Here is a 21441-nt window from a genome sequence, read left to right as displayed (position 1 = left end):
TAAATGCATGCTTTTGATATTATCTGTATCTTCTTTTATCAAGAAAATACAGTTCTGTATTCCCTGTTGACAACTAAAAAATGCAATTCTGTATATCCCCTGTATATATTGAAAATACGATTCCGTATATCCCCTGTATATGTAGAAAATACCATTCCGTATATCTTCTGTATATGTAGAAAATACGATTCCGTATATCATCTGTATATGTGGAAAAAACGAGTCCGTATATCCTCTGTATATGTAGAATATACGGTTCCGTATATCCTCTGTATACGTAGAAAATACGAGTCCGTATATCCTCTGTATATGTAGAAAATACGGTCCCGTATATCCTTGGTATATTTATAGTATACTAGGGATAGCAACCTTATTAAAGTCCGTATACGGGATTTTATTATCCGTATACTTTAAAAGTACGAACAAATATACGTACATGTATATGGGGCAAATACGGAATTCCGTATATGCCTGATGCATATACGGACTTCCCGTATACCCGGTGTTCCCTATACGGACTCGTATACTTGGTCCGTATATTCGACGAATACATCCCGTACACGCCCGTATATGTCAAAAATACGGGACCGTATATTCCCGTATATCAGTATATTTTTCGCAGTGAAAATACGAATACGAGTGGCGGTGTGGCTCAGTGGTTCACAATCGGCCTAGCAATCTAAGAGTTGATTCAAACCCCATCAGAGGCAAGCCGTTGTTTCCTTGGTTCAGAAATTTTACACTCACAGCTTAGTACTGGTCGATTGCAGGAACGGATTGAAAAGTGTTTCAATAAGCTAAAAGTTTCCAACACTATCGAACTAAAATAAGAGTGTATAAACTAAAATAATGTACGAGAACAAATTCACAAACACACCAACCAGTGTTCCTACACAAGATTCATATGAACCCGGTAAAAAGAGTACAAATAGAATATGCCCAATGACAGCACGAATTTAACAAACGGGTGTTTTTACACAAAATCCAAAATGGATTCGGTATCGTAGTTAAATAATTATACAACTGTAGGAACAAGTATAACAACCCACGTAATTAACATCTATTCTCATACAGTTGATCCGAGTCCCTCAACAGTAAAAATGACATCAACAGCAACAACCTCAATCAAAGCAGCAACAACCGAAACCACAACAGCAGCATCAATCCCAAAAACAGCAACAACAACAACTCAAAAACTGCCACATACAGCTCCGCCAGTAGCAGGTCTGTATTTTAAAAAAAATACTCTGCTTTACAATGCTACATTCTAATGTTAAAATGTATAAAGCTTTATATTCGTTGACTGTGGAGTGTTAGACTTTTGTTTATATTAACATGAAAATGAATAAGGAATACCTTGTTTATTTTCCTGAAAGCGATTTTATTCTATTAACACAACATGCATGTACCATCAATGAAGTAAATATTCTGTGTTATAAATCATAAAGAAACCACCATTGGGTTGGAAAAAAGAACATAATTCAAGGGGTTTTAATTTTGTTTAAAAAACAACATATATAGCTTTATACACTTAAACATGGATTACAAAATAAATTATTATGAAGCAATTTTTAACATTTAGCTTGGTAGTCGCTGCAACATCTTGTGACAAAGTAAATCTTTTCAGATACAAAAAAGTTTTGCAGTCTTCTTTTATCATTATTTTATTATTTCTTTAAAAATGAAATGCATTTTTTATTATAATACCCTGACAATAAGTTTCGCAAGGCAATTTTCCACGCCATGCAGAGCTATGTATGATCCGATTTTTTATTTATTTATGATTTGTTTGCGTGAGGGAATGGGGGTTCCGTCAAAATAACATAATAGGTCATGAGGCAACTTTCAAGCTTTACTGACGGAGGAAGACCACATGTGCCTCTCCAAGTAGTAACAGCCACCTATATTCGGTTAACTAGCTGAAGAGCTTTCTCACATGAAAGAAATCTAACACGCTGGCGCGGCTAGAACCTACAGCGATTGGAGGCAAATGCCTTGAACTCAATGACCTTAACCACTCGACCACAACGCCCTGACACGTAACTATTTAGATTTTGCACTCATTTCTGTTTCCATTCTTTTACAATGTAAACAGAATAATTTTGTTTTTGTTATTGATTCATACAAAACTAATGATAAATAAATAGGCAAACACATTTTCTGCATTTTTGTTTATTGCAATCTTTTATTGGTAAAATATAAATCTACAGTTTGTCTGAAAAACAGTGTCCAAAACAGCATATATACAAAATGTGTTTTATATATTATAAGAATTGTTGAAAAATTGTTATCAACTATATTGATAAAGGTATCTGTGTTTTCAATAAAACATCTTTAAAACCTTGAACATAATTCGTAAAATATTGGGGCTGGTAACAAGCTGTATTTTATCTATTCTTTAATGCATTGTTACATGTAACACCACTCCTTTTTGTTATTTATACGTAGTTATCAATGCAGTTAAGCTTTGAAGTTTTTATCTTAAATTTTAAACGGAGAACAGGGAAGTTTTAAATTACAGTTAAACTCAGGAAAGAAGTCAACATGATTTTCGTTTTTTATCTACTTGATTTTTTGTTTTGTTTTGTTGATGATGTTTTTGTTTGTTTGATTTCTATGTTTTTTTTCTATTTTTTCTTCTTTTTTTCTAGTTATTTGTAATGTTTGTGCTGGTCCCGAGTTCCTGTGTGACAAATTGTTTGCACCACAAACGTGTAGCCCTCCTAACAATTACTGCATTAACAAACTTACTAACCATAGAGATGGAACACGAATGGTAACAAGACAGTACGTATAATATGCATTGATATTTTACTTGAAAACTGATAACATTTTATCCAATATTAATAAGTGTTAGATTCATTCTACTCAATTTAGCCTCGTCTTCAATTTACAGACCAAACAAAAGTTCCGTATCAAATCCAAATTATACTGGATCTAGCCTCTCTTATCAAACCAATATATACCAAGTAAATACAGTACTTTGTCCAGCCACTTCGTTTTCATTTAACGAGGCCAAAAAGTACAGGTAAAATTTATATTGTGTTTAAACAATTGTAGTTTAAAGTCATTATGCATTGTTAAATACAGATGACTGCTGATGATACTGCTTAGCAATCAATTCTGATTATGACTAGCAGGCTGCAAAACAATCAAAATTAAACTCAGCTACCACCTCGTCCAATATACAGTATGTTTGAAAGTTGTGAATTCGTCCAGAAGAAAAAATTATTGTACTCAATTACCTAATGTTTGCATTATATTAGTGACAAAAATAGCGTTATAAAAAAGTATTTTAGTTCATAAATGCTTATAAAAAATGAGCGTATTGTAGACCTGTCCGTATTAAAGGCGCATAAAGTCTCAGACACAAACAAAATTTTCCTACAAATTCCATACAATATACTGAATCACTGTAACTGTACTAAGTGACCAGAATGAACGGGAGTATGTTTTGATGACTATAAACTTTGACCAAAATTTAAAAAAAAAACCTTTTGAAAAATAAGTATAAAACATGTTTTTGAGTAAACCTTAAAGCCTTTAAATGCTATTATTTTTATCATATTTTATTTTAGGTGTCTTATTACAATTTTTGAACAAGTATTTATTGACCATACAGCTGAAACATATTTTTACTCCTTTTGACATTTTGGCAATTAGTACAGTTATTCTGGCTTTATGAAATAACATTCCATATGTAGTACTATATATTTCTGGTGATAAGCATTAAACATGTTTTAAATCAATTATGAATCGTTATTTAATCCATTTTTGTCCCTACAAAGAACGAAAACAAATATTCATTTCTTTGTAACCATAAGCCTGAAAATTCAATAGTATTTTGTATATTTCATATATAACGATATATAACAGTGTTGCGGAAATTGTATTTGCTCCATGCCAAGACCATATTTTGTTTGTTTATTTGTTTGATTGGGTTTTACGTCTCACCGACACAGTATAGGTCATATGATCGCGTTCCAATTTTACTGGTGGAGGAAGACCTCCGAACGGGCACCTGGATAGAACCATCGACGTTCTGAAAGCTAGCTGGATAGCTTTCTCATATGAAAGAATCGAAAGTGCCTGTCGGAATTCGCACCCACAGCGGTTAGGGGCAAAAGGAAAAAAAACTTTACTACCCGGCCACGGACGCCCTGCCAATACCATATAACAAAGCCAATACTTGTAAAGAATTAATCACCAATCTTTGAATATCAAACATGTTTGCATTTGAGACTCAGCAATGACTATTATTTGTTTTAAATATGCATTTCAGCTGCGGCAACTTTGACACCTGCTATCGAGATTGGTTCGAAGGAAGCTCTGACAGCGACAAATGCCGTAATTTTAATGACAACAACATCATTACCTTGGACTTTGATTGTACATTTTGCTGCACTACAGACAACTGCAATAAACCGATTAAACCGTTGGACAAAGACCTATACAAGGGATATAATAAATATAACAAAGAATGTACCGATTAGCTTCTTGTTGACAAAAAACATTACGTTTTATAAACACAAAATAATTATGGGTTGTTTTTCTTAATATAATATCATTAGAATCTCCTTCACTTGGGACCAAATGACAGCCTTAACCACAAATACGAAATACGAGTGGCGGCGTGGCCGAATGGTTCACAATCGGCCTAACAATCTAAGAATTGCTGTCTGAGTTGGTTCGAACCCCATCAGAGGCAAGCCGTTGTTTCCTTGGTTCAGATATTGTACACTCATAGCTTAGTACTGATCGATTGCAGGAACAAATTAAAGACTTTTTCAGTAAGCTTAAACCATCCAACACTATCGAACTAAATTAAGAGTGTATGAACTAAAATAAAGTACGGGTACAAATTAACAAAGAAATCAACCAGTGTTTCTACACAAAATTCATATGAACTCGATCAAAAGAGTACAAATAGAGTATGCCCAATGACAGCACCAAATAAACAAACGGGCGTTTTATACAAAATCCAAAATGGATTGGGTATCGCAGTTAAATATACAACTGTAGGAACAAGTAAAGCAACCCACGTAATTAACACCTATTTTTATACAGATGCCCCAGCAGTAACAATGACATCAACAGCAACAACCTCAATCAAAGCAGCAACAACCGAAACCACAACAGCAACAACAACATCAACCATAGCGGCAACAACCGAAACCACAACAGCAGCATCAATCCCAAATACAGCAACAACAACAACAACTAAAAAACTGCCACATACAGCTCCGCCAGTAGCAGGTCTGTATTTAAAAAATTACTCTGCTTCACAATACTACATTCTAATGTTAAAATGTATAAAGCTGTATATTCGTTGACTGTGGATTGTTAGACTTTTGTTTATATTAACATGAAAATGAATAAGGAATACCTTGTTTATTTCCCTGAAAGCGATTTTATTCTATTTGACACACCATTGGGTTGAAAAAAGAACATTATTCAACGGGTTTATTAATTTTGTATAAAAAACAACATATATAGCTTTAAACACTTAAACATGGATTACAAAATAAATTATCATGAAGCGATTTTTAACATTTAGCTTGGTAGTCGCTGCAACATCTTGTGACAAAGTAAATCTTTTCAGATACAAAAAAGTTTTGCAGTCATCTTTTATCATTATTTTATTATTTCTTTAAAAATGAATTGTATTTTTAATGATAATACCCTGACAATAGTTTCGCAAGTCAATTTTCCACGACATGCAGAGCTATATATTAATGATCCGATTTTTTATTTATTTATGATTTTTTTCGTGGGGGAAAGGGGGTTCCGTTACAATAACATTATAGGTCATAAGGCAACTTTCAAGCTTTACTGACGGAGGAAGACCTCAGGTGCCTGAGCCACCTATATTCGCTAAACTAGCTGGAGAGCTTTCACACATGAAAGAAATCTAACACGCTGGCTCGGCTAGAACCTACAGCGAGCCTTGAACTTAATGACCTTAACCACTCGACCACGGACGCCCTGACACGTAGCTATTTAGATTTTGCACTCATTTCTGTCTCCATTCTTTTAAAATGTAAATAGAATATTTTTGTTTTTGTTGATTCATACAAAACTAATGATAAATAAATAGGCAAACACATTCTCTGCATTTTTGTTTATTGCATTTTTTTTTGTATAATATATAAATCTACATTCTGTCTGTGTCCAACACAGCATATATACAAAATGTGTTTTATATATTATAAGAATTGTACAAAATTGTTAACATCTATATTGATAAAGGTATCTGTATTTTCCATGAAACATCTTTAAAACCTTGAACATAATCCATATAATATAGGGGACTGGTTACAAGCTGTATTTTTTCTATTCTTAAATGCATTGTTATATATAACACCACTCCTTTTTGTTATTTATACTTAAGCTTTTAAGTTTTTATCTTAAATTTGATAAGGGGAACATGGAAATGTTAAATTACAGTTAAACTCAGGAAAGAAGTCAACATGATTTTCGTTTTTTATCTACTTGATTTTTTGTTTTGTTTTGGTGATGATGTTTTTGTTTGTTTGATTTTTTGTTTGTTTGTTGTTGTTTTTTTTCTATTTAATTTTTTTTCTAGTTACTTGTAATGTTTGTGCTGGTCCCGATTTCCTGTGTGAAAATTTGTTTGCACCACAAACGTGTAACCCTCCTAACAATTACTGCATTAACAAACTTACCAACCATATAGATGGATCACGAATGGTAACAAGACAGTACGTATAATGTGTTTTGATATTTTACTTGAAAACTGATAACATTTTATCCAATATTAATTAGTGTTAGATTCAATCTACTCAATTTAGCCTCGTCATCAAAGTTCCGTAAACAAAACCAAAAATTTTTATGGATCTAGCCTCTCTTATTAAAAACCAAAAAATTTAAAAAATAAATACAGGTTACTTTTTTCCCAAACCCCTTTTTTTTCAATTTAAACCCAGGCCCCAAAAAATCAGGTAAAAATTTATAAATTTTGTTTTAAAAAAATTGTGTTTAAAAATCATTATGCATTTTTTAAATACAGTACTGCTGATAACTGCTTTTGCAAAACCCTTTTGATTATGACTAGCCGGGCTGAAAAAAATCAAAAATTTAAAATCAGGTTTAACCTCGCCAATAACTTTTTAAAATTTGGGGAAATTCCCTCCAGAAAAAATAGATTATTGATCAAATTAAATGTGTTTTCATTTTTAAAATTTGTGACAAAAAAGGGTTTAAAAACAAGGGGGGGATTTTTTTCATTAAAAATTAAAATGCTTATGAAAAATGAGCGTATTGTAGACGTGTCCATATTAAAGGCACATACTGTCTTAGACACGAACAAAGTTTTCCTACAAATTCCATACAATATACTAAATCACTGTAACTGTACTTAGTGACCAGGAGGAACGGGAGGAAATTTTGATGACTATAAACTTTGACCAAAATTTGAAAAAACTTCTGAAAAATAAGTATAAAACATTTTTTGGAGTATAGCACGCCTTAAAGCCTGTAAATGCTATTATTTTTATCATATTTTATTTAAAGTGTCTTATTACAATTTTTAAACAACTATTCATTGATCATACAGCAGAAACATCTTTTACTCCTTTTAGTTTGTTAGACAATAAGCACAGTTTTACTGGCTTTATGAAATATCATTCCATATTAAGTACAACATATGTCCAGTGATAAGCATTAAACATGTTTTAAATCAATTATGAATCGTTATTAAATCCATTTTCGTTATTAAATCCATTTTTGTCCCTACAAAGAACGAAAAAAATATCATTCCTTTGGTACCAAAACCCTGAAAATTCAACAGTATTTTGTATATTTCATATATAAAAATATATTACATTGTTCCGAAAATTGTATTGCTCTATGCCAAGACTATATTTTGTTTGTTTGTTTGTTTGTTTGACTTGGTTTTACGTCACATCGTCACACCGACGTTCCGAAAGCTAGCTGGATAGCTTCCTCACATGAAAGAATCGAAAGTCCTTGTCGGAATTCGCACCCACAGCTGTGAGGGGCAAAAGGCAAAAAACTTTACCACCCGGCGACGGACGCACCGCCAATACCATATAACAAAGCCAATAATTGTAAGAAATAATCACCATTCTTTTAATATTAATCATGTTTGCATGTTTGCATATGAGACTCAGCAATGACGATAACTTGCTTTAAATATGCATTTCAGCTGCGGCAACTTTGACACCTGCTATCGGGATTGGTTCTTAGGAAGCTCTGACCGCAACAAATGCCGTAACTTTTGGGAGAGCGACATTATCACCTTGGACTATGATTGTACATATTGCTGTACTTCAGACAACTGCAATATACCGATCAGACCGTTAGACAAAGACCTATACATGGATATATAATAAATATACAAAGATGTACCGATTAATTATTGTTTTGTTATATATTTATCGAACATGAATCGAAAATGATGTGAGAAATACGTGTAATCTACTCTAGATTTGCAAATAATTCGATATTGACCTCAAAACAAATAACTCAGGTCATATAAAATTAAATGAGAGAGTTACTTAGTAAATTAATATAGAATGCAACCTTGACAATGGCTAGCGCGGCGATTTCTTGTACAAAAACTCTTTGTATTTTTGTATATGTGTATCTAGAGTTTTTTTTTGTATATGTGTATTTCTACGAAAGCAAGTAAGGTTTTTATACGTGCAAAAATTTAGCGACCAACAAAACATATGCAATGTGAGTTTTGCAGCATTGTACTTCATGTACATTAAATTGACGTAAAGAAAAACTTCAAATATATTGCATGGGAAAAGCTGATGTGGAAACATCGTTTTAAATAAAATTACAGAAGAATTGCCGCGAGGGCTAGAACGAATCAATGGAATATCTTCGACGTTGTTTCTTGCGCGAGCGCAATATGTCTTATATTACCGTAAAAGTGAGCGTAAATAGTATTGCATGGACGGAGTCGCAGTAATATCAGCTAAATGAGTACATGACAGTTGGGTCTTAAAGTGTGTGTATATTTACGTTACAACAAAGAGTTTATATACATACTAGAGCTCACAACATATGAGCATTTTGCGCAAACATTTTCGACGTTGTTTCTTTTAAGAGTACCATGAAACCTTATTTTTCGTAGATCCTGCAGGGTGTTCTTCTACCAAAAGATTTTATTGCGTTTATACCCTAAAACGAAATCATCTTGTAGGCTAAAATGCATATACCATGCGAACATTTTAAAGTCATGTACCGTATCTTGGGCAAAGGTCACCATATCGCTGTAGACTCCAATCTATTGACGAGTTGCTTCTTCTCGAAGGGCATTGGAGAACAAACGCTGCAGTCAAGTCCGTTACCAGGCGAACATCTCGAATCAATGTTTAAAGCAAGCAACAAGTACATTTTGCAGGAATAATGAATCTCTAAGGTATTGCACTTCCAAATCTGAAACTAAATCAGAACAAAAATGAAGCCGATTATGGCACTTAACTTAAATTAGATTTTTAATACAACTGTGTTAGGTTTTCTGTATTTTTTTTTGGGGGGGGGGGGGGGGGGTAATTATAATTATTATAGATTTCACGTAGTAATCTGGCGGTCAGATTTGTTATGCCATAAAATAAAGTAAAACTTGAGTCTCCGAGGTATTGCACCTGTTCATTTGTAATGAAAAAAAAACAATATATAATTCACTGTAGGTTTCTAAAAATAGTGCTTTTGGTTTGATTTCGAAATAAGACACTGTAAAAGCAAAATGTTCTCAATGGCAAAATGCCTTTAACGGCTTGCAAAGTGGGGACACCTACAACATTGCAATAAAACATAAGGATTTCTGAATGTCCGATAATCGTTTTTTTTATCTTGGACCGGCATTTAAAGAGTTCCAATGTTCTCAGCGCCCGGTTTTCTCAACTTTCACTGTATAATGTGTGTTAACAAAGTCGCCGAATTTTTGATTATGTTTTTTATGTAATATAAATATAGCTAAAACATCTTTTATTTTATATAGAAAAGAAACAAAATACACTCGGGGTAAAAAGGAAAGAAAGCAGGGAATCATTGATTGAATTCTTGACCTTGACGTATTTTGAAAATCATCACATCGAAAAAAGAAATACCACGTGGTAAATATAATAAATGAATTTAAAGGGTATTATAGAACAATTAAAAGCCCAAAATAATCATGTTTCAATTGCTGCTCTTAACCTATAACATTAAAATCTGGAAAAAAGGTGATCGCTCGGAAGTCATAACAAAATTACATGAAAATTACAGATTCGGTCTGCACACGAGGGATAATTTAAAATGCAACATCCCTAAGGCCCCCTTGCACCTTTTCCGCTACTCAAAATAACTTAAATGTTTCATGTAAACTGTACTGCAAAGTAATAGCATTCAACGAGTATGATGCTTGTTCTACGGAATTATTTTTCTGTTATACACCTCGGTCAAATAAAAAGTAATTATGCCTGATGAGTTATTATTCATTTTTGTTGGACAACTGACGTCATCTTGAATATTATCTATCGAAAAGTCCGCTGATATGTTTTTAATTAAAACATAATAACGATTTAATTTAGGAAAAACGATAACAATTTTGAATGCATTGTTGTAGAATAGTGTTCGGTTTAAGTTCAAATACGCAGGAATATCATCACCGAAAAGATTTCAAATAATAAGTTCAGTTATTTCTAAACCAACGCCATTTACTTCGTCATTAACGTCGGGAACTCATTTTTCATTTTTCATTGTCAATATCTTCCACAATAACAACTCCAACTCCGAAACCGGCGCAAAAACCACATTTTGCATTGCTAACAACTTCTACAATAACGCGATATACTTTGTAATCAACGTCAAGATCTTGTTTTACATTATCAACAACGTCTACAATAACGCGATATACTCCGTAACCGTCGCCAAGATCTTATTGTACATTGTCAACAACGTCTACAATAACGCGATATACTCCGTAACCGTCGCCAAGATCTTATTGTGCATTGTCAACAACGTCTACAATAACGCGATATACTTCGTAAACAACGTCAAGATCTCATTTCACATTGTTACCAACTTCTATATCTGCCATCAAAAACAAAAGCTCTTGAAATACTGTCAACAACTATTTCAACAAACGTTACGACTCCTCCATTAACGGCAATTGTTTTGTTATACCGTGGAAACAACGTCTGCACTAACCATAGCTCTGACGATGATGTCATCAATTACGTCATTAACATCAACAACTTCTTAACTAAAGGTGATGTCCCCGTCATCGACAGAAGCAACTAAAAGTGTTCCCTTCCCGGAAGTAGATTGATACATTGTGTGCATAAGGGCAAAGTTAGCTACGTTACATGCATTTTATAAAAGTACCACATGATTCCATTATCGAGATTACTATTGATCTCAAATCGATTCATCGTATAAAAAACAAATTTTTTGTTTGGCCGGATTTATATACCCACCGGAACGGATTAAGGCAACAAATAATAAACAAAGCATTAATCATTTTAGTGGATTTATTTCGTGAAAAGACCGCATTTGGATGATCAGTATACGAAAAGAAAACGAGGCATGAAAATTCTTCTTTGAAGAATATGTTTCGTACTGTTGAAGACATGTTCCGCGTTTAAAATGAATAGTGCAAATAGTTAGGAACAAAAAATAAAAGAAATTTACAAGAATGAGAAATGGAATTTCGTCTTCAAATGTGCTTATGTTTGTCATTTTCGTATTTTGTGTTTACAATAACAGATTTCTACCAGAATGTTTATTATTTAGACAAAAGGAATCTAACTATCGGTTCATCTTATAATGTTGCTGCAAGGTAAAATATAAGATTATTTTTATCACACACCCATGCCGCTTTTGCGACTCTATAAAATCGGTATTGCACGGTTGTGCATTTATTTTGACGTGACGTCATTTGCTTTATATAAAACATAGCTTTAGAACGTGCTTTTTGTAACAGTTGTAGTGTAAGCATGTTAATTAAAAAAATCACCAATTGTCCTTTGTTAACGGCTCAAATTTGATTTCTGATATCTTAATACATGTATAAATATTATATTCGTGTAGATTCATTCAAAAAAAAATTTTTTTGCTCGCCTCTCATAATATACTTTTATCCTATTCGTTCAATAAATTTAGTATTGAACTTACATCCATTTTAACATTTTCTTTTTTAAAATGGCACATGAGTGTAATAAACTCAATAAATAATCAAAGCACAGAAGGCGCTGAATTTGTTTTGGTCTCAGAATGTCAGAAAGGTGAAGGTTGTGAGTTTATAAACCAATTTATTTTGTATAGTGCAACCAATGCTTTCCAGCGTTTTAATTGTAGTAAATTAGCTATAAGACTAATTGCAACACTGATATTCAATTAAATGTTTATTTGACTTAAACAATTTGAAAAAAATGAGTTGCCTTAACTGGGATTTGAACTCCAGATCTCTCGCTTCCTAAGAGAGCACGCAAACCCCTCGACCACGGTGAAGTTATAAGTTAACGGCCTAAAGAAAACCATATTATTCTAAATTAGGGTTTGTAACCCTTATTATTTCGACGCTAAATGACACAGATGTAAATAATCATGGAGCTACTTTAAGCATGTATATCTATAAAGAATAAAACAATATTAGAAATCTTCGACTATTCGGGAACTATTTTACTTGAAAATTAATGTGCCTGTCATTTGACCATCTTTACGCAGTGATCTCCGCTAAATTTTTCGGCGTTAGTGCACATATAAAGGGAAGTAACCGCTTCAAAAAAGCGGACTTCTTTCGGCATTTGCAATTAACAGCAACAGGGTCTGGAATTTCGCTACCATTATTTGTTTGGTCTGACGACCCAAACAAATAAAAACGATATTCCACTGTAATTGAAGCTAAATAGGCGTTACACTATAGGCGCGTCAGTGAAGAAAATGACTAATTTTAAATGTAACCGTTCTTATTTTGTTGTGTAATAAATGGAATATTATATGCATAGAGGTTCATTTCTAAATTCATGGAATTCACTGAAAAAGTTATGTATTGAACCTACACTCAGTCAATATAAAACCGTACGTTTGTCACGTAAATAATCAATCCTAAAAACGGTGATGTTAATATAAAATACATGTATATTACACAGCGACTACCAATTATTATTTTATATTATCTTCCGCTATTTCTTTCTGTGAAACACCCCCATCCCCTAACCCCCGCCTTTTATTCTCTAAGGGTTTTTGGACCTCAGTGTCGCTCATATAGTTCTGTAGTGATGCCCCTTTTTCTTGATACAAATGTTAATGTATTTAGTTTCATTTTAAATAACTGACCATAAAATACATATATTACTCTAAAATACTTTTTATATAATTTCATAGGATTAAACCTGTTACTGCACAAATGTGACGAACTGTTTCAATACATGTTCAATATATTCTTTTCAGAACTCGCTTAGAATGCGTCAAATCATGTTTGCACACATTTGGTTGTTTATCTGTTTTATATGGCGATGTTAACAGCTCGGCGAGGGAATGTTTGCACGTGCATAACGTGCTGGAAGTACAAGACGAACATATATCTACCTTTCCGGTAAATGGGAGTTTAACAATGGGACACATTTGGTATTTTATTCCATTGAACAATGTAAGTAACAAAAGTGACGGCATTACCGAGAGGTTAAAGCGGCCTCCAGCTTTTATTTTCTGTGGGGAAAAACAATTCTCTGTTGTTTCAAACTAAGTATTGCAGTAATTTTATCTTGGAAAAGTGTATTATATCACTGTTAAGCCTTCTTCAAAGCAGCGTCCCCAAGAGAGCTATTTATAACTTGCCACTGACATATCGTTTCTATAAATAGATCGTGAAACGAATCTCCCGCTCTACTAATATAGATATAAAGAGCGGACCGGTAGATTAGATCATCAAGGGGTTTCCTAATTGTTTATTTATTTTATCGTCGTCATATTTCATTTTCCTCTTTAACTATTTTATTTGACAATTATATGAAACGATTAATCTAAAAATAACATATTTAATATTTAGAAAAGCTGAAGGCCGCTTTAACCCTTTAGACCCGTAGTCTGAGGATAGCTGCCCTGCCGTTGTGTCCTTGAGCAAAAAAACTTTACACTCATTGCTTAGTACTGGTTGGTTCCAAGAATGGACTCGAGAGTGTGTTTTTAAGCTTATCGCTTGGAACTAAGTATTAACTGTTTCGCTTAGGTTTATCAAATGTTGTTCTTAACTGTGAACGGTGAACCACCCAAGTTTAGATATCTATATAGATAAGTATTTTTATTGAGAAATAATTATCGTTCAAAATTATTATTCAGAAACAATTGGGAGAAAACGCCATTTAAACTTTTACGTTGCAAAACAAAACGGTGGTACACCCGTTCTACTTAGAGCTACGTGTTTGTCCACAAAACTGATATACACCAATTTAAGATAAGATAATGTAATTTTATATAATGCCGGGTTTTTGTTGTTGTTTTGTTGCTGTTGCTTTTTGTTGTTGTTGTTTTGGGGGGTTGTTTTGGATTTTTTGTTGTTTTATGGGGTCGGTTGTGTTGTTGTTTTTGCTGCTGCTGCTATTGTTGTTTTGTTTGTTTTTGTTTGTTGTTGTTGTTTGTTTTTGTTTTGTTGTTGTTGTTGTTGTTGTTGTTTTGTACAGTTTGATTTTCATTGTTTTCATTTTCTCAAACATATTGGCTCATTTGGAGGCACGTAGCCTTAATGTTGGATGATAATGCTCATCAAACATAAACATGTAACTATGTCATTCGAACGAAGACGATAAGACGATTACCGCCGCGTGCTATTGTTGAAATATATGGCCTGTATAGGCTTCCGTATAAAATGTCTTTAGCAAAACTGATATATTGATAAGACGTTCAATCAATTTAGCGAACCTTAGTCTAGAAATGTCAGTGGGTGAATCGATAATCTGAAGTAACGGTATATTAAAGATATTTCGTTCAGTACGATTGAACTTGATAAATTGTATCCTACGAAAGCCTAAGAGTACAAAATAAAATAAAATTCTTGAAAATGTAAAGGCGTTATAGCGCGAATCAAAAGACGTTATTACGCGAAAAAAAAGACGTAGTATTGCGGATAAAGGCGTTATGACGTGAAACAAAAGGCGTGATTACACGAAACAAAAGGCCAAGTAACGCTTATAAAGGTGTAACAACGCGGATTAAGACGTAATAACGCCAAACAAATGGTGTAATAACGAGAATAAAATAAGTTTCAGAGAGTGTTTCACTTCGCCTCATGTTTCACTTGGTCCCCGTCTCCACGTTTGTGTGTGGTTACTATCAAACATGCATTATAATGTTGCAATACCGTTTACATATGGATGACCAAACATAGTGATATGATAATGAGGAACCGTTTAATTTCAAAACTTCATTGATAATGCGATACTTTTAATATCGAAATCATATTTTGAAACTGCGATTCCGTTCAATATCGAGCCCACATTGTGATGTTGCGATACCGATAAATATCGGCTTTGCATTGCGATATTACGGTATCGATTCATTTCTGCCCTGTATTGTGATTCTATGTAACCGTTTAATTTTTTACCCATCGTTATTATATTGCGGTATTTATTAATTTCTAGTCTGCATTGTGATGTAAAAAATACCGTTTCATATTCATGCAACGTTCTGATATTGCAGTATCGTTTAAATCTACCCTTTATTGATATGTTGCGAAACCGTTTACAAAACCAGCATTATGATGTTACGATACTATTTAATATCGAACTAACATTATGATACTGAGATGCCGTTCGATATCGTAACCACATTTCGATATTGCGGTGTTTATTGATATGGAATCCACATTTCGATATTGCGGTTCTAATTGATATCGTATCCACATTTCGATATTGTGATGCTTATTGATATCGTATCCACATTTCGATATTGCGGTTCTTATTGATATTGTATCCACATTTCGATATTGTGATGCTTATTGATATCGTATCCACATTTCGATATTGCGGTTCTTTATTGATATCGTATCCACATTTCGATATTGTGATGCTTATTAATATCGTATCCACATTTCGATATTGTGGTTCTTATTGATATGGAATCCACATTTCGATATTGTGGTTTTTCGAACCAGCAGTTTGTTATTGATGCACCGTTTATGTTTAATTGACGTCGATTCTTTATACTATTTATGTCGAATTTTCATCGAATATGATGAAGCGACACCGTCGAATATCGAATCTACATTGTAAACGTGTATCATTTACTGAAATAAATGCGACAAGTATCACTCGTTGTACTTTTGATGAAAATATTTTAATAGATAGAAGACAGTGATTTGAACGATCTGTCAAACAATGTCATATAACGGTCGATCTATGCTAACTTTACTTCAGATTTTGTTTGATCCCCTATTAACTGGGAGAGAAAAATGTCATCACTTTAATTAAACGGGTTCTTTAACTTATATATATTAGTTCATAATAAATTAACTTGCATGATTTATTTGTTCTACTAATACTTTTTTAAATCATTTTGTTTTCGTTATTGAATGTAGTACAATATATGTGTTGTAGTAATCTGTCTCTTTAGTGGCGTATTTGGCTAATTTATTTGCTGATTCATTGAGTGCCTACAGTACCTCAGTCTGAAGACTTTTGCTTTATACAGAATTTATTTTAATTCGATTGTGTAGGAAGCTATAAGCTTGTAGACACACTTTCGAATCCGTTCCAGGAACCAAACAGTACTAAGCAATGAGTGTAAAGGAAACAACGACTTGCCCCCTGATGGGCTTTGAACCCATGAGGGTAATGATCATTTAATAACTAGGCCGACAAGTTAACCTCTCGTTTATGCCGCGGCATCATTTGAGACACAAATAATTGTTTTACTAAAGGTTGTTGGTCGTTTGTTGTTTTTGTGTGGGTTTTTTTTTTTTTTTTTTTTTTTTTTTTTTTTTTTTGTAAAAATGATAGATTTTATATAATAACATAACGTCACATATTTCATATATATTTCTTTTATATGCTATTTAATTTCTAAAGATACAATTTTAATTTGTGGCTGCATATTCATGCACACAAATATTTCAGCTATTTTTTATTCTGTTTTTATTTCGTTCATCGTTTATTTTAAAAGCAAAGGTGTCTAAGTTTTCACAAATTTAAGGCACTTCTAAATGGTATGTATGTATATACAAATACAAACCATAAATTTCACTTTCTTAGATGCGAGTAAATCTGCAAAGGGTGTATTTTTTCTCATTTAAAGCAGCTAAACTATAAATTAAGCTGAAACAACCACTGTTCTGTCACCACTTGAATAATAACCAGCCAGTGTAATGTTTTCATACATAGTCTTAACAGGAAATCTTTTTTTTCAGTCCAACTGGATACTATCAACAACACCAACAACTTCTGCACAAACGTCATCAACATCTCTGTCTTCACCAACAACTCTTTCAATACCTCCAAACTCTCAATCATCAACTTCTTTCACCTCGTCTTCCACTGCTTCTACAACGTCGACAACTCCGTCTTCAACGTCATCGACTCCTATAACGTCAACTACTGCCTCTACAAGATCAACACTTCCATCTACAACGTCAGAAATTCAGACAACGTCAACAACTTCGACTACAACGTCAACAACTGCGACTTCAACGTCAACAACTCCTTCAATAATGTCAACTACTTCTACAACATCATCAACTTCTTTAATAACATCATCAACTCCTTCAACAACGTCAACAACTCCTTCAACAACGGCATCAACTCATTCCATAGCGTCATCGACTCATTCTACAACGTCATCATCTCCTTCTTCAACGTCTACAACATCAAGTACATCATCAACACCTTCTTCTTCGTCATTAACATCTCCTTTTTCATCATCTACAACTCCTTCTACATCATCAACACCTCCTTCTACATCATCAACACCTCCTTCTACATCATCAACACCTCCTTCTACATCATCAACAATTACTACTACATCATCAACACCTCCTTCTACATCATCAACACCTCCTTCTTCATCATCAAAAATTACTACTACATCATCAACACCTCCTTCTACATCATCAACACCTCCTACATCATCAACACCTCCTTCTACATCATCAACATCTCCTACTACATCATCAACATCTCCTACTACATTATTAACATCTCCTACTACATCATCAACATCTCCTACTACATCATCAACATCTCCTTCTACATCATCAACATCTCCTTCTACATCATCAACATCCCCTTCTACATCATCAACATCCCCTTCTACGTCATCAACAACCCCTTCTACATCTTCAACAACTTCTTCTACATCATCAACATTCCCTTCTACATCATCAACAACTTCTTCGACATCATCAACAACTCCTTTTACATCATCAACATTCCCTTCTACATCATCAACAACTTCTTCTACATCATCAACACCTCCTGCTACATCATCAACAACTCCTGCTACATCATCAACATCTCCTACTACATCATCAACAACTCCTTCTTCATCATCAACAACTCCTTCTACATCATCAACAACTCCTTCTACATCATCAACAACTCCTACTACATCATCAACATCTTCTACTACATCATCAACAACTCCTTCTTCATCATTAACACCTCCTTCTACATCGTCATCACCTCCTACTACATCATCTACATCTTCTGTTACATCATTAACAACTACAACTTCAATGTCAACAACTTATTCTACCTCATCAATAAATTCCCCAACATCATCAACAACTTCATCTACATCGTCAATAAGTGTCTCTACATTATCAACAACCACACCTGCAACGACAACATCTAATGCACCGACGTCTACGTCAACAAACGCGGTTACGTCGACAACAACACAAAATAAAATGGAGATGGCTGCTCGAATGGGATTGGGATAAACACAATGACCGTCAAACATTGTCCGTGTGTTCAAATAATAATACTTGTATGTAAAGTTTAAATTTATACAAGTGCAGCTTTTGTTCTAAAGAAAAAGAATTGGACCTTTTTCGATTTTTTATTTAAGATGAATTAATCGTTTCGTTTTTTTTTGGGGGGATGGGGAGTTTTTTATTTGCACTTTTGTCTAGTAATTTTCAAGTTTTTTTTTTCGGTTTGTGTTACGAATTGGGGGGAGTAAGCAATGACCTGCAAGAATCTCTTTACTGAAAAACAGTCATATTATCTTTTTCTAGCATGAAGCCATTTTGAAGCCGAGAAGATGAAAGGAGCCAAAACTCCGTCTTAAGTTGCTTAAGAAGGCTAGTGTTCAAAGTCCGTTGATTATTCATTCCAAATGTTACTAGCGGCTCCTGAGCGAGCATATAATGTAAAAAAACAAACTTCCTAATGGGGGAATTGTATAGATATGTTTTCGAAGGGCGAGAATAATCATTAACGTTCGGTTAGCCAATGTGACACCTTCCTCTTGACACTCTCCTTGGAAGGATTCAAAAACACAGCGGTGGGGGATCAACGGCTTCAAGCCGGTGCTAGGGGGCGTGAGGGATGTTGCACTTATTCATTATCCCTCATGTACAGACTCAATCAAACCGAGTCTGCAATTCTTAAGCTATTTTGTTGTGATTGGTGCTTCCGAGGGATCACTTTGTTTTTCCAGATTTTTAACTACTCGGCCACAGACGCCCGTTGAAATTCTTATGTTAGTATTTTCAAATAAAATGAGGCGGTAAGGGAATAACATTGAAAACCTGGTTTAGAGGACGACTCGGACTCGCATCACAATAATACGACTGAAACTGAAACCTGCTTCACAATTTCAAAAGGTCTTTTTTCAACGTTTACTTCGCGCATGCATATGACAGTTCACTCTTAGTTGTGTATCATTATTCGTTGTGATTTTGTATATTTTATCCACAATATTGTGCTAATGCTCTTGTATTTTATGTATATGCAAAATAAGCCTTATTATAATAGAAACTTTACGAATCGATTATAACAAGGTGTCAAAGTTAACAGCTTTTTAGAATGATAGTATTGATAAGAAAAAATGTAAAAGTCAAGGTCGTCTTTTTATAAACAGAAGTATCAATCATAAAAAGCTTGTCAAATTTATATTTTACCCTGCCTGTTCATCATATTTCCCGTTTAAATAACAGGATGCAAAATATGTTTGATATATCGATAATGATAATTAGTACTGTAGAAAACAAAACATGACACCCACATCAAAAAAAAACACGAAAATAAATGAGCCGCGTCACGACAAAACCAACATAGTGGGTTTGCGACCAGCATAGATCAAGACCAGCCTGCGCATCCGCGCAGTCTGATCAGGATCCATGCTGTTCGCTTACAAACAAATAAAAAAAACTGATAGCGAACAGCATGGATCCTGATCAGACTGCGCGAATGCGCAGGCTGGTTTGGATCCATGCTGGTCGCAAACGCACTATGTTGGTTTTGTCGTGACGCGGCTCAAATTATTGTTATTCTCCCGCGGTATCCATTTTTACTAAAAATATTCAAATGAATTGTAGGGGGGGGGAAAGCTAATGTAATCTAACCTTCTCTCATAAAAAAGGTTTTTTTTACTTATTTTAACTAATTACATATTAATAATTTTGACACCGCTATTTACTATGATTAATTCATGAACTTTAATTTTGTTTTGTCGATGTTTAATTTTTGTAACAAAGCAGGAAAGATCCATTATGTATCCATATATAGTAAACTAATACAAAATATAGGAAAATTTAAAAGTTTTCATGTCTCGCACTTGCACATTAAAGTATGAGCAGATTTGTCAGATCTTAAATTTCAATTTCCTTGTTATAAATATTGTTTGTTTTTGCTTTGCACATAAAATTCACCTTACATATGTTTTATTCATTCATCCCTAATTATGTACCTATTAAAACTTTCTACTAACTAATCGTTTGCTTTTGGATATTCTTTATCCAAATCATTGATATCTAACATTTAAAAAAGCTTAAAACATATTTGTATTTTTTTTCGATAGCGCGAGAAAAGCTCAAATAGAGCTGTGATGTATCGTCGATATTTTTCTGTCGATCAATAATTGATACACATTTAAAAAAATCATTGTTTTTGACTAATTAATAAAATACCTAGAAATTATGAAAATACACCCGAAACATAACATATATGTGTAGCACTATGCTGTTGAAAAGGGAACATTTTATATCTGTGATGTTAAATATATGGCCAGATAAAAAAAAATCATTAATGGGCTTTATAAACAAGGAACTGAACAAAACATGTATTTTACTGAAATCATTTATACAGGTATGAAAGTGAATGACAGACAAGTTATTATAGGTAATTAAAAGATATATCGGTGTATCGTTGATATTTGTAATCCGATATCGATATATCGTGGATATGCTTCGATTTAAATCGTTGACAGCATAAATTAATAAATAATCTTAATGTCAAAGATCCAACT

The 21441-nt window shown here is 33.5% G+C and overlaps 1 protein-coding gene and 1 pseudogene across 1 annotated transcript in view; both read left to right on the top strand.

Annotated features, from left to right (window-relative positions):
• The window catches only part of LOC132743562 (mucin-2-like), a 76058-nt gene extending 67644 nt beyond the window's left edge, over nt 1–8414 (top strand). Inside the window, exons 16-21 of the mRNA XM_060732095.1 lie at nt 1075–1224; nt 2652–2787; nt 4283–4458; nt 5068–5256; nt 6587–6722; nt 8189–8414. Of these exons, the coding sequence (XP_060588078.1) occupies nt 1075–1224; nt 2652–2787; nt 4283–4458; nt 5068–5256; nt 6587–6722; nt 8189–8372 (971 nt within the window). The 3' untranslated portion in view covers nt 8373–8414. The remainder of the gene's footprint in view (nt 1–1074; nt 1225–2651; nt 2788–4282; nt 4459–5067; nt 5257–6586; nt 6723–8188) is intronic.
• A 23-nt stretch (nt 8415–8437) lies between these two features.
• On the top strand, nt 8438–18910 carry LOC132743530 (uncharacterized protein DDB_G0271670-like; annotated as a pseudogene).
• The last annotated feature ends 2531 nt before the right edge of the window (nt 18911–21441 follow it).

Source organism: Ruditapes philippinarum, unplaced genomic scaffold (assembly GCF_026571515.1).
Source record: "Ruditapes philippinarum isolate M1 unplaced genomic scaffold, ASM2657151v2 ctg3926_1_1_1_1, whole genome shotgun sequence".
NCBI lineage: Eukaryota > Metazoa > Mollusca > Bivalvia > Venerida > Veneridae > Ruditapes > Ruditapes philippinarum.
This window is presented reverse-complemented; position numbering and strand designations above follow the sequence as displayed.